We start from the raw sequence: 19,711 nt of genomic DNA, 5'->3' as shown, positions 1-19,711 counted from the left end.
GGGAAGGGAATGGGGATTTTACAGTATCCTTCCCCTGGAGTGGGAAGGGAATGGGGATTTTATAGTATCCTTCTCCTGGAGTGGGAAGGGAATGGGGATTTTACAGTATCCTTCCCCTGGAGTGGGGTGGGAATGGAGATTTTACAGTATCCTTCCCCTGGAGTGGGGAGGGAATGGGGATTTTACAGTATCCTTCCTCTGGAGTGGGAAGGGAATGGGGATTTTGCAGTGTCCTTCCCCTGGAGTGGGGAGGGAATGGGGATTTTACAGTATCCTTCCCCTGGAGTGGGAAGGGAATGGGGATTTTACAGTATCCTTCCCCTGGAGTGGGAAGGGAATGGGGATTTTACAGTATCCTTTCCCTGGAGTGGGAAGGGAATGGGGATTTTGCAGTGTCCTTCCCCTGGAGTGGGAAGGGGATGGAGATTTTGCAATATCCTTCCCCTGGAGTAGGGAGGGAATGGAGATTTTACAGTATCCTTCCCCTGGAGTGGAGAGAGAATGGAGATTTTACAGTATCCTTTCCCTGGAGTGGGAAGGGAATGGGGATTTTGCAGTGTCCTTCCCCTGGAGTGGGAAGGGGATGGAGATTTTGCAATATCCTTCCCCTGGAGTAGGGAGGGAATGGAGATTTTACAGTATCCTTCCCCTGGAGTGGAGAGAGAATGGAGATTTTACAGTATCCTTCCCCTGGAGTGGGAAGGGAATGGGGATTTTACAGTATCCTTCCCCTGGAGTGGGAAGGGAATGGGGATTTTACAGTATCCTTTCCCTGGAGTGGGAAGGGAATGGGGATTTTGCAGTGTCCTTCCCCTGGAGTGGGAAGGGAATGGAGATTTTGCAATATCCTTCCCCTGGAGTGGGAAGGGAATGGGGATTTTATAGTATCCTTCTCCTGGAGTGAGGAGGGAATGGGGATTTTACAGTATCCTTCCCCTGGAGTGGGCTGGGAATGGAGATTTTACAGTATCCTTCCCCTGGAGTGGGGAGGGAATGGGGATTTTACAGTATCCTTTCCCTGGAGTGGGAAGGGAATGGGGATTTTGCAGTGTCCTTCCCCTGGAGTGGGGAGGGATTGGGATTTTGCAGTATCCTTCCCCTGGAGTGGGAAGGGAATGGGGATTTTATAGTATCCTTCTCCTGGAGTGGGGAGGGAATGGGGATTTTACAGTATCCTTCCCCTGGAGTGGGGAGGGAATGGGGATTTTACAGTATCCTTCCTCTGGAGTGGGAAGGGAATGGGGATTTTACAGTATCCTTCCCCTGGAGTGGGAAGGGAATGGGGATTTTACAGTATCCTTCTCCTGGGGTGGGAAAGGAATGGGGATTTTACAGTATCCTTCCCCTAGAGTGGGGTGGGAATGGAGATTTTACAGTATCCTTCCCCTGGAGTGGGGAGGGAATGGGGATTTTACAGTATCCTTCCCCTGGAGTGGGGAGGGAATGGGGATTTTACAGTATCCTTCCTCTGGAGTGGGGAGGGAATGGAGATTTTACAGTATCCTTCCCCTGAAGTGGGGAGGGAATGGGGATTTTACAGTATCCTTCCCCTGGAGTGGGGAGGGAATGGAGATTTTACAGTATCCTTCCCCTGGGGTGGGAAGGGAATGGGGATTTTACAGTATCCTTCCCCTGGAGTGGGAAGGGAATGATGATTTTACAGTATCCTTCCCCTGCCATGCCCACCAAGCCATACCATGCCCCCCATGCCATGCCCACAGAACCAGTAGTAAAAAAAATTTGAATCCCACCACTGGAAAGGGGGGGGAGTGTTAGTTCAAACAGAGAAGCAGGATACAGTGGAGATGAAAAACCTACAGACTTCTGTATTTTCAGCTGGCCATTAGGAGAGATATTTTGGAGACTTCATAATTTGTCACACCAATCAGTTTGGTACTAATAAGAATTGTCAGAAATAAATTTCATAGAGATGAGGGGGAAGCATAGGAGACTATCAGGAGGAAATGGCAGAAACTGTTAATTACTTACTGTTAATTTTAATTTGAATTCTTAAAAAAAATGTCATTGTCAATTTTAATTGGGTTTGGGATATCCTATTTAACCTCTTTTTAACTTTTGTATTATGTGTTTCTTTTAATGTTGTACACTGCCCTGAGTCCTTGGGAGAAGGGCAGCATATAAATCGAATAAACCTAAACCTAAATGGCTTTTGAAGGTGAAATCTTGTCTGACCTTTTTCTAGAAATGGTTTGCAGGTGAGTTAGCTACAGTATGCCATCTTCACTTCTGTACAAAAAGGGCTTTAGGGGGAGCAAGAAAATATCTGTATTCCCAACAAACCAAGTCCTGTTGATCCCACATCTCATTATTCTCAAAATCTTTCCGTCAAAACTTATAGTTAGAGGGGAAAGATAATACCGAATACATTTAGATTTGGTTGCAATACTCCCAGAAAAAGGGAGTCAGTTTTCAATCAATGTTTTTTGGGGTGAGGAGGAGAAAATTTTTATTGTTTTAGTTAAACAAAACAAAAAAAATAAGAAAAAAAATCATCTTTTGTTACATCTTGTTGAAAGCGTATCGATTGGTTACAATGCGTTTCTTCCACAATCCTTACATATACTTCATTCAAATCAAGTTGTACATTTTAAGTCAAGAAGGAAAAATTATGTATTTTACTATCCCTGTACCACAATTCCCATTTGGCTACCATTATTTAAACATGTTTTTTTTTTTAATCTAGAATCATTTCTATTTAAAGACACCACCACCTACTGGCATTCATTTGCAGTTTCAATAGATCTCCAATAACATTACACCTTTATGACATATTCTAAAGCAAATTCAGTTAAGTAAGATATCTAAGCATCCCCCCCCCAATACATCTGTATGTATCATTAAATATTATCCAATGGATGTTTTTTTTTAATTAGAAAAGGAATTTTATATCACAAAGAAGTGAAAGGCAGTTTATTGACATAGAAACCAATTAAAGAATTAAGCAATTTCTAAAACTTGTTTACTGAAACAATTAAAATCAGCCTATTGATATAGGAACACTTGATACTAAACTAATATCTTTGATATCCATCCATCCATCCATCTATCCCATAAAGCTAATTTGCGACATCGGGAGCTGCCTGTGGATATTCTCAGTCATCCAAGTCATGGTTGCCCCAAAGGTGCTTTTTCAAGGGGGTTGAAGAAGCTTCTTGGATGAAAAGCGAAATGTCTTCAAAGAAAGAAGTCCAGTTGCCTCTTGAAAAAGCACCTGTGGGACAACATCGAGGGGCTTAAGCAAGCCAAAAAAAGAAAAAATAGCTGCCATTACTGTAATATGACCGTGATGACCCATCCTCTGCACCAGTGGTGGGATTCAAATAATTTAACAACCGGTTCTCTGACCTAATGACCATCTGGGTAGGCGGGGCTCGGTGGTCATGTGATCATGTGGGCGTGGCCAAGTCAATGTCACTCAGGTCGATGGGCACTTCGCCTTAGTTGTTACAATGGTAATAAGGGTTACCCGGAGAGGCAGTTTCTGTAAGCAGGGCAATAAAGATTAGGCTAGAAACAACACCAGAATGTTTCCTTCCTGCCTTCCTTACAGGATTAGCCCTGTAAAGTGGGGGGGGGGAAGGAGATTTCTTCCAACAACCGGTTCTCCGAACTGCTTAGAAAGTTAACAACCGGTTCTCTCGAACAGGTGCGAACCGGCTGAATCCCACCACTGCTCTGCACAGTCAATTGATCTCTACTGTACAATTTAGGCTATGGAAAGGGTGCAAAATAGGATTTCGGGGATCCACCAGCCCACAGGATAAATGGATGGGAAGCAAATGTCTCCTTATGCCCAGATGCTGGATTTCCCTGACACTTCTCCGGCGCGGTTTTTCGCCGCTTACAGATATACCTCGTTCGTTCCTCACCTCAGCAGCGAGAAGAGTGGAAGTTAGCCAAAAAAAGAAATTACTTGCTTGGACTGTCTTGGAATATTAGTAGCTCGGGTTGGTAGCTATGTCGTTAGGTTTGAGCTCCGAGCTTGGCGATTTGGTTGCAAACGTTTCATTCCCATTCGAGGAGACATCTTCAGGGCGCCCTGAAGATGTTTCCTCCAATGGGAACGAAACATTTGCAACCAAATCGCCAACTTCGGAGTTCAAACCAACAACACAACAGAAATAACTTGTGGTGGTGGTGCGGGGTGTGTGTGTGTTGTTGTTGTTCGAGGACACGGTTACTCAGATGCCGGGGGGCCAAACTCCTGCCAAAGAGGAAAGCGTTGGAAAACGAATTGGGAGGAGGTCCAGCCGCCTATAGAAGCTGGGAGACCCCCGAAGAGGACAAGCAGCACAGGGCTGGAAGCGCGGTCCGCCCACCAGCCTACATTCGGAGAATCGGACATGGGCATCCAGCATGATAGCTGGGGAATTCTGGGAGTTGAAGTCCACCATCTTCAAGTCACCAAGGTTGAGAAACACTGAGGCAAGAGCCATTTCGCCGGTTTGGCATTTACTCTGCTGTAAATGGCTTCTAAATCCCTGGGTAACTTTGAAGCAGAGGACGTTGAGCTGAGAGCGCCCCCCCCCCCAGGTTGCCCGAAGCCATACCGATCTACCTCTCAAGACAAAGGGGCCTGGCTATTAGGTAAACCCTGCACAGAAGCACCTCAGGTCTTTGGGTCTTGGTTCCCTCATCCAGTTCTGCCCTTAACCTCCGTCAGGAAGTCTCTGGAGGTGAATCCATGTGTTTTGCGCCACTGTGTTGTGCTTTGCAGAGCAACAGCCCAAGATGCCAAAGCCAACTCCTCAACCCGTATTTCCACTCTCCTGTTGTGGGACGTTATCACCCAGCCCTCTCCCAGAAAAATGAAATATCCTAGGAAATATTGAAAAGGCAGAATATTTCTCTGAATGTGAAAAGAAAGAAACATGTTTCAAAAGACAGAATAGCTGCCTGTAGCTTCCTGCCCATCCCCACTTTGTCAATGGACCATTAAGAAGGCCAAGCTAGTCCCTTTACATAATAAAGGCTTCTCCACTTCAGCCCCAACTCACCATATGGCATCTGAGAACTCAACCAAACCTGGATTCAAAACACAGCCTAGAGAGTTGCCCCTGCATGGCCCCATGGGAGTCTGACAACCAATTAGAATACATTTCTTACACAGGAACAGGAAACAGAGAACCCACATTTTAGTATCTCTGACAAAAGATTTCCTAGTTTCCACTTGAACGTATCAGCAAAAGAGATCCCGCCCCATCAGATAATTTACCTTTGCTGATGAACTGCATATTGTTAGGAAGTTTTTTCTACCATTCAAGTGGAATCCACCTTCTTGCAACAAAAATATTTAGCATTCTGGAACACTGAAACATCTTTTTTATGATGCTCTTTTTGTGATATTGATATTGATATTATCGTAGTCCAACTCAGTTTTATTATCTTAAACACTAAATATTCTCAGTTCCTTTACACTATCTTTGTGGGACTTGATTTTCAGACCTTGATCATTGTCATTTTTCTTTTCTGAATCCAATTCAGGTTCTATTAATGGAGACTAGAAACAAAGCTCTAATGCAGAATGAAGTAAAAATAAAAAAAAAAATTTGTGTGTGTGTCTTCTAGTTAAAGACCTGATAATGTCTTGTGTATTTTGCAGAAATATCCAATAGATGGTAAAACACAGTAAGAAAGGCCAGATTATTGAACAATGACTTGGCTGCTTCTGATATAATGAGGACATCTTCAGGTTCCTTTGATGAATCGCTTCTGCATTCTATCTGGAGCAGTAGCATCTTGTGTCTTGAGCCCTAGTTAAATTAAATGACCCAGTACTTTATAAACGAATCAATGTGTGTCCTAAATAAAGCCACATATATGTAGCAAAGAATGAGATTAACGATTTGAATATTTCACAGAATATTGTGTGGACCTTATGAGAGGTTTTGATCAGGATAAATTAAATATTACATATTTACATATTCATATGTAACAAAATATAAAAAAACAAATGTAGTGGACATCATGGAAAGCATATCAAAGCACTTTTGAAAAAGTAGAATGCATTGTAATTTAAAAGGAATTTTATTCAAAAGGAGGTAGGAGTGCAGTTTAGCAACATTCTCAGAACCCACTTAGCATAGCATAGCATTTGATAGTCTTCTCAGTCAATTTGCTCCTCGATGCAATTTGCTTCTCTCAATTCAAGCAAAAATAAGAGAAAAAAAGGGAATAACTGTTTGTAAAGGCTGATATTTCTTGCAATATTTACTCATCTGATCCTATTGATCTCTTCTTTGTCTATGAAAAACAACAGCAATTATTTAATATCAATTAAAATGTTTTCTACACTTTTCTCAGATTACATTCCAGAAAATCTTTCTCTTTAAAAAACAAAAACCCTCTTACTTAGCATGAAGTGAATTTGAAACCATTGTATATCCTACATATTCCATCTGAGAAGGACTGAAAAGAACATAAGGGGATGGAGATCGTGGGAAGGGTTAAGTCACTGTTATCAAATCCATCTACCAGCAATCCTAAGTCACTAATAACAATAGTATAAGATGTCCTGTTAAACAATTCTACAGAGTTTACAAGAATGGGAAGAAAGTAAAGAATGAAAGAAGAGAATTTTTATGATGTTAAGACTCTAAATAAACAAGGCAAATTAATATGGAAAGAAATAAACAGATTGTAGTTGGAGGGATAAAGTTAAACTTTTACAGAAGAAAGAAAGAAAGGAAGAAAGGAAAGGAGAAGAAACTTTTAAAAGTCATAACGTCAGTGAATGGAAGTGGAATGACTAAAGGGCTTTTATTTTTTGTAATGGCACCAGAGGTGGGTTCCTACCAGTTCGCACCTATTCGGTAGAACCGGTTCGTCAAATCTACCGAACCGGTTAGAAGAGGTTCCACCAGTGGACCCGGAAAGCAGGCCACACCTACAGAAGAGGATCCAAATTTTTTTGAAACCCACCACTGGTCCTTGGATATGATTATTCTACACTATCATGCTCCTATTTATAAAACTCAGTGCCTCTGTGAAAGGTAAGGATGACTACTGCGTTTGTGGTGCAATCAGAACATGGCGTGTGTTGAAGTTGTTTTAACACAAACCAAAGATGCCTTTTAAAAAACAAGTTTACATCCTATTCTTATGCATGCCAGTGCTGTGTGTGAGGTAATTTAAGGTGGTTCTGACAAATGTCGTCGGCATCTTCATATCCGGTCACATGGGCGGCAAGCCACTCCTATCCAGTCACATGGGTGGCAAGCCACTCCCACAAAGAAGGCCACACCCACAGAGGAGGTTCGAACAATTTTTGAAACCCACCACTGAATGGCACTCAGGGATGTGGTCAGGATCAGTGACGTGTGGTGAGCTTCATGGCCAGTGAGGCAAGCGTGAAAGCCCCGTCGAAGCCCCGGCGCCGTGTCCGCCATAGAGCGGTCCCCGGCCATGAAGCTCACCGCAGGTCACTCGGCAGTTCAAACTCTGCTCTGCAGCCCAAACTTTCTCCTCCCAGCAACTTGGCCTGTTGGACACAGTAGTGGCGGGGGAGGAATGGGCTGGGTGGGCTGGCTGGCTGGGGAGGGGGGGAGCCCTTTAAAGCCCTGCTGCCGCGCCTTCCCAGCAAGACTTCCTTTCGGCTCGTGGTTTCCCTTGCCTGCCTTAACCAAAGCTTGGCGCCCTGCCTCTGCTTTCGCGCTCTCCCTCTCTCAGCTGTGCAGCAGCTTCGGCGGCAGCTCTCGGCCTACGGCAGCAACATCGCACAGGCTGTGGAAGGAGAAGGAGGAGGAGGGAACCAAGAGAGGCGTTTAACAGGCGTGCGCCCCACAGCCAGGACCATCATTGCGCCTCAAGCCGCGTTTCTTCCTACAAAGCCCTTCGGGCAATCCGAGAACTCCGCCTGATGCCCGAATGCTTTGCAGGAAGAAATGCGGCTTGAGGCGCAATGATATTCAGTATAGTGTATCATCATGGCTAGTTGAAGTAGATTTGCTTTGATACAACATTTCTGCTATTCGCGCCGACATTTTTGCCCCTTATTTTTTTAAAAAAGATCTGATTTTGAAAACACAGGGGCTGCAGTGTCTTGTTGACTTTTACAAAACAGTCATCTATCTCTCCCCCCACCCCCCACCCCAATCTATCTTTCATTTTTAATTTGCATATTGTTAAACAGAAATCACATCCCATTCTTCCCTGGCTTTCCTCTATTTTATGTTTTTTTTTTCATTCAATACTCATTATGAACTCACCTCAAAATCATGATCTTCAGATGATTTCATATTAATAATCATCTCTCTTAGAGTTGCTATCTCTTTTTTGTGTTCTTGTAACTAGAAATTAATAATGTTATACGTAAGAGAATGATCAGAATAGAGCAACCACTGGTTTTTCTTGGGACATTCCGTGGAAGCAAAAGTTGGTGAAGCAGAAAATAGTGACATTTTCGACTTTGGTGTTGGAGAAAATACCTGGAAATACTGTGAACAGCAAAACAAACAAACAAACAAACGGACCATCATATAAACCAGAGTTGTCACTCAAGATGCAAATTACCAGGCTCAAATTATCCTACTTTGGACACACTAAGCCAAGATAACTCTCTGGAGAAGGACATAATGCTTGAAAGACAGAAGGAGCTTGCTGGGGTATTTTCTAATAAATAGGCAAAGCCACAGTATAGAGATGGTCTCAGGACAGCCAAAATTTGATTTAATCTGAATTATCATATAAATTAAGCTAATTATAAATAATATTAACTGTTGTGGCCCAGCAGGAGCCGTTGGAGCTGCCACCAGACTCCGACAGCGAGGGGCCCTATGAGTCGGCTCTGGAGGATGTGGAGGACCCTGGACAGGGTTCCGACTCCGAGCAGGGTGCAGAGAGGCTGGTTGGCCACCAGGAGGCGCCTGAGCCTTGGACCAGTGGGGAGGAGACAAGGGAGTGTGATCCAGACGTCATGCATTGGAGCAGTGGGGAGGAGACAAGGGAGTTGATCCTGGATGCCCGGCAATGGAGAGCTAATAGGCGTAAAGAACAGTTCTGCAGTTACAGGAGATAATTGAACTCAGCTGGTGGTAATTAGGCTCCTCTCAAGACAATAAAAGGAATGACTTTCCACACGCTCGTTGCAGGAATCAACGTATTTACTAGAGCTGCAGAAGCTATCGTGGCTAGCTTGGCAGGCTGGATTGCTGCCAAGGTTAGTCTGTGCTGGATTGCTGCCAAGATCTTGTCTCTGTGTTAATAAATCCTTGAAGTATCTTTCTCTCGGCGTGCTTTGGTGTAGGACGATGGGGATCAGAACAATTAACTGTCATGCATTTAATACATTTTTGACTTTAGTGACATTACAAATTAGAATTTGGTATAGTGAGTTCTGGAAAGGTTATGGAGGCTACAACCAAAAGTGTTAGAAGACACATGTGGACACAAGGCATTGATTGCAGGTAGTCCTCAACTTACGATCATAATTGAGCCAAAATTTATGTTGTTAAGTGAGACATTTGTTAGGTGACCTTTGCCCCATTTTATAGTTTTTCTTGCCACAGTTATTAAGTGAATCATTGCAGTTATTAATAAACCAGTTGTTAAGTGAATCTGGCTTCCCCATTGACTGTACTTGTCGGGAGGTCGCGAAAGGCGTTCAGATGATCTGGGGACACTTCAACCATCATAAATATGAACCAGTTACCAAGCATCCAAATTTTGATCATGTGACCTTGAGGATGCTGCAATGGCTATAAGTGTGAAAAATGGTCATAAGTCACTTTTTTTCAGTGACATTATAACTTTAAATGGTCACTAAGTCGGTTCCACCACAAAACTGCATTCGACTAAAGCGCGCTGGACGAAACCGCGTACCTGATGTCATCACAGCGCGACGAAAAAAGCACACTGTGAGCGCTAAAGCAAAAATTAACCCCTAAACCTAAATCTAACCCCCGAAACCTAACCCTAAACCTAACCCTTAACCTAACCCTAAACCTAACCCTAAACCTAACGCTAACCCTTAACCTAACCCTAAACCTAACCCTAACGCTTAACCTAACCCTAAACCTAATCCTAACCCTTAACCTAACCCTAACCCTAACCCTAACCCTAACGCTTAACCTAACCCTAACCCTAACCCTAACCCTAACCCTAACCCTAACCCTAACCCTAACCCTAACCCTAACCCTAACCCTAACCCTAACCCTAACCCTAACCCTAACCCTAACCCTTACCTTAACGTGAATCGGCTTTCTTTCAAAGCGCTTTTTAAAGCACCCTTTTTTCTCCTCGGTCGCTGTTGTCGCGCTGCTGATGACATCAGCGACGCGCTTTAATCAGGCGCGCTTTAGTGGACCGCGGTTTTGTCGTGCCACACACTAAGTCAGGGGCTACTTGTATGAACCTAGACCACTTATCATAAGTAACAAATACCCCTACCTCTTTCGCCAATAATCTTTTTTTAAATATCAGTATCTTCATTTTTTCTTTTAATTCATTTTCCAAAGAGGTAGTCATCACCTTCTCTACATAAGGCATAGTTCTTCCCTGACATCTTTCCTATGAAAAACAGCCATACAAGAAGGTATCAGTTCTGAGAGCAGATAATTAATTAAAACATTCAGAAATGGTGCTTCTAGGAAATCTATTACTGTGTGTTTGGTATCTGATAGGCATTCAATGGCAGTAGAAAAGTACATTCTCAAGCTGAGTCACCTTTGCCCATTCGCAAAATAGCGAATATAAACTAGTTTGGATGTTCCTTACCATGGCCTTCACTTTACCTCTGACTTTTTTTGTGGACACTTTTTGGCTATGTAGTCATTTAGAAATTTAATTTCCTAACAAATTAAATTGGGACCATGTTGTGGCCCAGCAGGAGCCGTGGGAGCTGCCACCAGACTCCGACAGCGAGGGGCCCTGGAGGATGTGGAGGACCCTGGACAGGGTTCCGACTCCGAGCAGGGCGCAGAGAGGCTGTTGGCCACCAGGAGGTGCCTGAGCCTTGGAGCAGTGGGGAGGAGACAAGGGAGTGTGATCCTGACGTCATGCATTGGAACAGTGGGGAGGAGACAAGGGAGTTTTTCCTGGATGCCCGGCAACGGAGGGCTAATAGGCGTAAGGGACAGTTACGCAGTTACAGGAGATAATTGCACTCAGCTCGTGGTAATTAGGCTCCTCTCAAGACTATAAAAGGAAAGACTTTCCACATGCTTGTCGCAGGAATCAACGTATTTACTAGAGCTGGAGAAGCTATTGTGGCTAGCTTGGCAGGCTGGATTGCTGCCAAGGTCAGTCTGTGCTGGATTGCTGCCAAGGTCAGTCTGTGCTGGATTGTTGCCAAGGTCTGGTCTGTGTGTTAATAAATCCTTGAAGTATGTTTGTCTCGGGGTGCTTTGGTGTATGAAGAGGGGGGTCAGACCAGACCAATAATAAGTCCTAATACTGCAGGTAAAACAAAAAGATATTGAAGATCGGTGTATTGCAAGAATCTAGAAATGTATTATTTTAATGTATGCCGCTCTGGAAAAGGTCATCCTTTGCCAGTTTATCTTTCTCATAATTGTATTGATAAAATTTATAATACAGATAATCTTCAACTTCAGCTCAGTGACAAAGTTACAACGGCACTGAAAAAAGGGACTTACAACCATTTTTCACACAACAGTTGCAGCATTCCGATGGTCACATGATCAAAATCCAGATGCTTGGCAACTAAGTTCATTGCTGTACCCCAAGGTTTTCTTTTGAGATCTTCTGACAAGGAAAATCAATGGGGAAGCCAGATTCACTTATCAACCATGTCACTGACTAACCTATCCACACCAGTGATTTACTTAACAACTGTGGCAAGAAAGGTCATATAATGGGGCAAAATTCACTTAACAAATGTTTCACTGAACAACAAAAATTGGGGGGCTCAATTGTGGTTGTAAGTTGAGCGCTACCTATAATAAAAAAAAATTGACCTGCTAGCATATCCACTGTTTTAGAAGTTTCTTATCCTGCTTAATGTATAGATTTATAGATTTGATGTAGGCAGATCGTAGAAACTGGATATTGGGAAACAGAATACAGTATGCCTTCCAGCATAGATTTCACAATGGAAACCTGTTCTGACTCCCCTCTTCCTACAGCAAAGGACGCCGAGACAAAGATACTTCAAGGATTATTAACACAGAGACTAGACCTTGGCAGCAATCCAGCACAGATTAGACATTGGTAGCAATCCAGCACAGATTAGACATTGGCAGCAATCCAGCACAGACTAACCTTGGCAGCAATCCAGCCTGCCAAGCTAGCCACGATAGTTTCTCCAGCTCTAGTAAATACGTTGATTCCTGCAACGGGCATGTGCACAATCATTCCTTTTATAGTCTTGAGAGGAGCCTAATTACCACCAGCTGAGTTCAATTATCTCCTGTAACTGCATAACTGTTCTTTACGCCTGTTAGCCCACCGTTGCCGGGAATCCAGGATCAACTCCCTTGTCTCCTCCCCACTGCTCCAATGCATGACGTCAGGATCACACTCCCTTGTCTCCTCCCCAAGGCTCAGGCACCTCCTGGTGGCCAACCAGCCTCTCTGTGCCCTCCTCAGAGTCAAAACCCTGTGCAGGGTCCTTCACATCCTCCAGAGTTGACTCATAGGGCCCCTCGCTGTCGGATTCTGGTGGCAGCTCCAACGGCTCCTGCTGGGCCACAACAGAAACCAAAGCAAGATTTATGCTATTTCAGCATTCACTATAGGAAACAGGAGGTCCTTAAATAAATTGCAACCAATATAGCTAAAAAGTATTGGCATAATAAGTGCCTGGTCATGGGGTTATCAGGTAATCAGTGAGGGAGTCATCTCAGTCCCTTATTATATCTGTATTCATCTGGAAGAACCAACTGAGGGTCAAGTAATATGTAGAGTCCATTATTTTCTAACAGCCCTAAAATATATATATCACTTCCCTTTCATTTTTAAGCACACAATGATAGAAAAACTTACCATAGTGCTTTCATCAACACCAGACCCCGTAGTAAGAAAACTTGCTATCATTGGCGACTCCTTTACAATGGACTCCAATAACGACTCCTCCAAAATATTAGGTGTAGCTTGCGTTTCTGCACATGATCAGAAATAATGCTAAAGAAGTCCTTTAATAATTATCAATGCATTTTTACCAGAACTGTAGAATTTTTAAATAGTTTCATTCTTCTGAAATTCCGTCAGGACACTTTTAGGATCAACTGAGCCCCCGTATTCAAAGGTTACTTCAACATTAGTTATTTACTTGGAATTGGAATAGTGCAGTTGCGATATTACCAGATACAATACCTGTATTCAGGGCCACGATCTCTATCATTAGAAATTTCCTTCTAACTAAATCATTGAGTTCTCTTTTAGCGAGCATTTAATTGTCCTGTTCCCATCCTTTACTATACAACCAAAACATTGTAGTACATTATTGACTTTTATCTTTTGATATTTTACATCCTTTTAAAGGTACAATTCATCATAGTGGTGATTATTGCCAAAAGGAATACTAAGAAATTTATTCACGGAGAAAGAAATCAGAACTAGTGTAGCACTGCATTAACTGCTATGTTGAATTGAAAATAGCTAACATTCATTTCCTCAGCTTTAGGGAACCTCCTACTACAGCTCATATTCACAGTATTAAGGTACTAATGATTTCTGTCACGATTCTCAAGTGATGAAGGAATAGCTTCCTTTTTTGTCCACCCAACATACAAGGCATTAAAGTTCAGAGACTAAAGACCAGATCCAAATCAAGATTTTAAGTGGGTAGGGGTGGATTCTGTTGCCTCTACTTCCTTGCAATTTAAAGTAGACAAAAATCTCTAATATGCTTTACTGTGAAAGGGTGTTTTTCCCCTCATGCAAGTTGTGAGTATACTGATCTTCTGCAGGTCAAGAAAACAGGGAAGGGCACAACATTTAAATTCCTTCTTATGCAACACAGACGTCATCCAGATTGGGGTATCCACTTTGCTATTTGCTTATACTTAGTGCCCTGAAGGATAAATTTGGAGATTTATTTCCAGACAAATTATTCACAAGTTTGATGTTTCAATTTGGTTAAAACTCACACAACGTCAGAGAAACACATGTTTTAAAGAGTCGGAACAAGAGTATGTGAAAAGCAGAAGTACAATACACTTATGTTCTCTGTGTGGACAAAATATAGCAATATACCTGCTGTTCACTAGATTCCACTTCCAGATATTGGCACTCAAGATGATGTTTACAAGTGTTACTATAACTCAACACCCCTTACAACAGTTTTTGGTCTTTTAAACAGTAATTACACAAAGTGATTTTAACTTGTGGTTATGTGATCTATGAGAATTACTCAATATTTTAGGAGTTGTGCAAGTCAGACGAAGAGAAAATTCTACCATCATCCTTTCTCCTTAAGCAACAACTAATTACCGAGGAAAGTGTTGTGTCAGTCTTCATACGATAGTTGAAGTTTTAAAAATGTTTAAAACTTGTATTTGTACTTTTCAAACATTTCTGAACAATATGCAGATGAGATTTGGGATTAGGAAGCCATCAGGTTCAATCAGTGGGTAATTTTCTAACCCTAACCCAATTTTATTGGGCATTGTTAAGAATTTCTGAAGAGAGGTCAGATTGTATGAGGCTACCTCCATGCTTAACTTGATTGAATTAACATGTTTCCTGGATCTACACAATGTCAAACCATAATCTATCCACTGGACTAGATTTTTCATTAGATTTAAGATACAAAAAAAACCAACATTGACCTAGTGTGTTTATAAATGTGGCTATCACTTCTTAATTGATCTTAATTGATTGAGCATACTGTGTGAGTACCAAGTCCAATGAAATTTACTGCCTCTTAAATGCATAAAGCTCAAACATAACTCTTTACTTTTTCCTGAAAATTGTGTCTTCACGTGTCCCAAATTCCAATTATAGTTGATTATTACAGAAATGGGGAGGGGGATGATTCATGCCCTTCCATAGCTCTCTTTTTTGTCATTATTTCTAATGGTTTTAATACCAAAATGTAGACTGTTTTCTGGATCCATTGAGATTGTCTCAGATTTTTCAGAGTAGTTAACTTTTGCACTGCCTCCTCTTCAGCTGTGTGCATATACTTTTCTTCAGAAGAAGTCACTAACTGATTCTTTTCAAAAATCATGACTGTCCCTTTGTGACATCACAAGGAACTTTTGTCACCACAGGAGAACACCAGGAAAATTCATGTTTTCTAACAGAACTTGCTAGCTAGCTTGACTTAAAAACCTGGAAGAAATAGTTATCTTCAATAGAGAAATAAAATTTACCCAGGCTCAAGCCATTTCTAGGAGAAAACCGATGTAAAAGTAATTTCTCTACATAATTGCAACTGGGTCAAAAGTGAATCAACTCAGCTGCCAAAGAAAAAGAACGGAATATGGGTTCACATGGATGAAGAGTTAATCTAGGAGTGATGCAAATGTGACATGTGGTAATAATGTTCATAGTTAAAAGTCTAGCTGTGTGTGAAACATTCTGGTTTAAATAAATGGGTCCAGTATGACAATTTTGAGGTTTGTCACATTCTAATACACTTTCTTGAATTTAACAGCTTGTCTCACAACTCATTTGTTTATATTTTTTTTATCCCATTCATATTTGTTTGTCTGAAGGATTAAGTTACTTTAAAACATGCTGTACTTAGAATAACGAACATATATTTCTCCAATAGAAACTGGAATTTTTCTCTTTTAGCTACAGTATTTCCCTTTGTGGATGGGTTAAAAATGTTTTGGTATTCTGAAGCCTATCTAAGACAATCTTCATTTGAATCTGCAATGGCAAAAAGTATATTGAGGTATCACTGCGGATCTATTAAAAGTGTGTCCTGAGGAATTGGATGTTCAATTGTGAGGGATGAAAATCTCATATTCTGTATAGCTTCTGACTGCAAAAAGTATATCCTGAGAACTGCTGATTTAGGTTGCTAAGTGAAACATTTGTTAAGTGAGTTTTGCCCCATTTTAGAAACATGGTTAAGTGAATCTGGATTCCCCACTGATTTTGTTTGTCAGAAGGTTAATAATATTTATTATTTATTGTCAGTGTACAACATATGTACAATGAGATTGGGTTGAGCTCCCGCAGTGCACCCCCATCACAACTCAGTGAAGAAAAAAACCCCTAACCCAATAAATCATATTACAATACAATACAATAGCAGAGTTGGAAGGGATCTTGGAGGTCTTCTAGCCCAACCCCCTGCCTAGGCAGGAACCCTTATGCGGTTTCAGACAAATGGCTATCCAACATCTTCTTAAAGACTTCCAGTGTTGGGGCATTCACAACTTCTGGAGGCAATTTCTATTCCACTGATTAATTGTTCTCACTGTCAGGAAATTTCTCCTTAGTTCTAAGTTGTTTCTCTCCTTGATTAGTTTCTACCCATTGCTTCTTGTTCTACCCTCAGGTGCCTTGGAGAATAGTTTGACTCCCTCTTCCTATTAACAAACACCCAGTCCCATTACACCAGTGTGAACATGTTACATGTTGCGCCAGCCCTGCCAGTCCATCGTACTGCTTAGTTATGATGTTATTTCGCATTCAGGAGTTTTGACAGCTCACGGATAAAAACTGTTCTTCAGCCTGTTTGTGCGGCTGGCTATGCTTCTATATCTCCTTAGCAATAGCAATAGCAGTTAGACTTATATACCGCTTCACAGGGCTTTCAGCCCCCTCTAAGCGGTTTACAGAGTCAGCATATCGCCCCCAACAACAATCCGGGTCCTCATTTTACTCACCTCGGAAGGATGGAAGGCTGAGTCAACCCTGAGCCGGTGAGATTTGAACAGCCGAACTGCAGAACTGCAGTCAGCTGAAGTACCCTGCAGTGCTGCATTTAACCACTGTGTCTTCCCGATGGTAGGAGGGTAAAGAAGTATTGACCAGGGTGTGAGTCATCTCTTGAGGCTTTTCCTCACTCTTCTAAGGCAGCGAGCCCTAGCAATCTGATCTAGGGGTGTCAGGGGGCAGCCCACAATGTTTTGTGCTGTGCTCACCACTCTCTGTAATGTTTTTCTATTCGTGGCTGTCAAACCAGCATGCCATATTGTGATGCAATAAGTGAGAATGCTTTCTACCGTGGACCGGTAAAAGGAGTTCATCAGTTGTTGTTCCACCCTATTTTTATGCAAGACCTTAAGGAAATGAAGTCTCTGTTGGGCCTTCCTGGCCACCTGGATTGTGTTGTTTTTCCAGGTGAGGTCTTCATTGAGATGGACTCCCAGGAATTTAAAGGAGGAGACTCTCTCTACACAGCCCCCCTTGATGTTGTAGGAAGTTATCGCCCAGCCCTCTCCCAGAAAAATGAAATATCCTAGGAAATATTGAAAAGGCAGAATATTTATCTGGATGTGAAAAGGAAGAAATGTGTTTTAAAAGACAGAGAATAGCTGCCTGCAGCTTCCTGCCCATCCCCACTTTGTCAATGGGCCATTAAGAAGGCCAAGCCAGTCCACTTTACATAATAAAGACTTCTCCCCTTCAGCTCCAGGGGAGATGGGATTAAAGCATGATAATATTGGCCCCAACTGACCACATGGCATCTGAGAACTCAACCAAACCTGGATTCAAAACGCAGCCTAGAGAGTAGCCCCTGCATGGCCCCATGGGAGTCTGACAACCAATCAGAATACAAGCGCAAGATCAAAGGCCAGAGAGGGCATAAAACCAGGGACTTTCAGCATCTCAGTCCTTCCTTCTCTCTTCTCCACCAACTTTGAAGCATGTGATCACCTTTTCTGTTCAGGGCTCAAGCCATGTGGTCCTGTCCACCAATAAACCATCTTTCCAAGCAGCCTCCATGTCTCCAGTGTCTTTTCCCCCACTTGGAGCCGAACACAGAAGGACATTTCTTTCATTAATGTAAAGTGGGACAGGTTCCTCTCTCTTCCGTCCAACACCAACTCCTTGGTCTTGCTGATGTTCAGGTGCAGTTTGCTTTTTAAGCACCATGTGGATAGTTTTTGAACCTCCCCCTCTGTACACTGTTTCGTCTCCACCTGTAATAAGGTTGTAAAAGAGGATGACATGACTCCAGGACACTGAAACCATCAAAAAGATGAACCAGTTGCCAAGCATCTGAATTTTGACCACATGGCCATGGGAGTGCTGCAATGGTCACAACTATGAAAAATGATCATAAGTCACTTTTTTCCTATGCTGTTGTAACTTTGAATGGTTACTTATTGGTCTGTTGTAAATCGAGGATTACCTGCAAACATTTGAGGTATTTTCTTATACATGCCACAGGGCAACTCAAGAGCATAGTAGGGCATTAATTACAAGCACATGCACCATTATTAAATTTTTAAATAAAAATGGTTAAGAATGGAAATTTTAAAGACTTCACAGCTCGTAATAAAGCAACATTTTATACATACATGCATACATACATACATACATACATACATATATGCATATATGCATGTATGTATGTATGTATGTATGTATGTATGGAGAGAGAGAGAGAGAGAGATAGTAAGCCATTTTGCAATAGAAAAGAAAAAAAATGTATTAAAAACTTTTTTCCTATCTTTTCTTCCTTATATTATATTAAAAAATACTTTAACACCCACACCCACACCCACACACGTGTGTGTACTATATTAAACTTTTTTTTTCTTTCAACCTCAGCTTACATGATATATATACACCGGTATGTACGTACGTACGTACGTACGTATCGGGTGGGTTTCTCGCCCCGTTCCAACCGGATCGGTTGGAACGAGGCCGGCGGCGTCCTTGCACACGCATGCGGCGTCCTCGCGCACGCACGCGACGCGCGCATGCGTACTAGCCTCTGCGCGATGCTCCAGCTGCTCCTGGAGGATCGCGCAGGCGCTGTATGCGTTCTGCGCATGCGTGGAAAGCGCAGAATTTGTAAAAACCGGGTAAGGAGCGGGCGCGGGTGTGCGGGCGCGCGCGGGTGCGGGGGGGGGGGGGCTTCGCCGTTCCCGGAAGTTACTTACTTCCGGGTTCGGCGACCAACCGGATCGCAGGGACCGGTGCGAACCGGTCGAAACCCACCCCTGGTACGTATGTAATAAATTAATAAATTAATAAATTAATAAATCAGTTAATAATTATTAATTAATTAATTAATAAGTAAGTAAGTAAGTAAATAAATAAATAAATACAAAAATAAATATATTTTTCGTGGAACAAATCTGCCAGCGTTGTCAGTTCTTCTCCCCCTCACCCCGCCAAAAAAAAAAAGCATTGAAGTTTAAACGCAACCGCGACCTCTACAGTAGGGGTCTCCAACCTTGGCAACTTTAAAGACTTTTGGACTTCAACTCCCAGAATTCCTCAGCCAGCTTTGTCAAGCTTTGCTGGGATGAGGCATTCTGGGAGTTGAAGTCCACAAGTCTTCAAAGTTTGCCAAGGTTTGGAGAACACCCCCCCCCCCCCGCTCTACAGTATGGCACAGGGCAAAAGCTACGCGCGTGCGCGAAGATCGGCGAAGGTTAAAAAGATGCGGCGTAAAAAAAAGGAACCAGCAAGCGCGGAGAAAGATTACGAGAGAGAGCCCACTGCGCATGTGCGCCTGCGGACAGCCACGCGTTCTTCAGGAAGCCTCCTACCGGGGGAGGGGGGAGGAGGAGGAGGAGGAGGAGACTTCGAGTCACGTGCCTCTCCCTCCTCCTTCCAGGGGAAGACACGTCTGCCGTTACCCCTGTTC

At 42.6% G+C, this 19,711-nt stretch overlaps 1 protein-coding gene across 1 annotated transcript; it reads right to left on the bottom strand.

Moving 5' to 3' along the window:
- Nucleotides 1–6,186: 6,186 nt before the first annotated feature.
- LOC116512150 (cancer-associated gene 1 protein homolog) lies at nucleotides 6,187–13,064 on the bottom strand. The gene is made up of 4 exons (XM_032222463.1): nucleotides 12,964–13,064; nucleotides 10,408–10,527; nucleotides 8,229–8,309; nucleotides 6,187–6,264 (listed from the first exon to the last, which is right to left on the bottom strand). Exons 1-4 carry the CDS (start codon nucleotides 13,012–13,014, stop codon nucleotides 6,232–6,234), a joined length of 285 nt encoding a protein of 94 aa, XP_032078354.1. The 5' UTR covers nucleotides 13,015–13,064; the 3' UTR covers nucleotides 6,187–6,231.
- Between the last annotated feature and the right edge of the window lie 6,647 nt (nucleotides 13,065–19,711).

The sequence above is a fragment of the Thamnophis elegans genome, chromosome 8 (assembly GCF_009769535.1).
Source record: "Thamnophis elegans isolate rThaEle1 chromosome 8, rThaEle1.pri, whole genome shotgun sequence".
Classification (NCBI taxonomy): domain Eukaryota; kingdom Metazoa; phylum Chordata; class Lepidosauria; order Squamata; family Colubridae; genus Thamnophis; species Thamnophis elegans.
The sequence above is the reverse complement of the archived record's forward strand: the minus strand, read 5'-3'. Positions and strand labels throughout refer to the sequence as shown.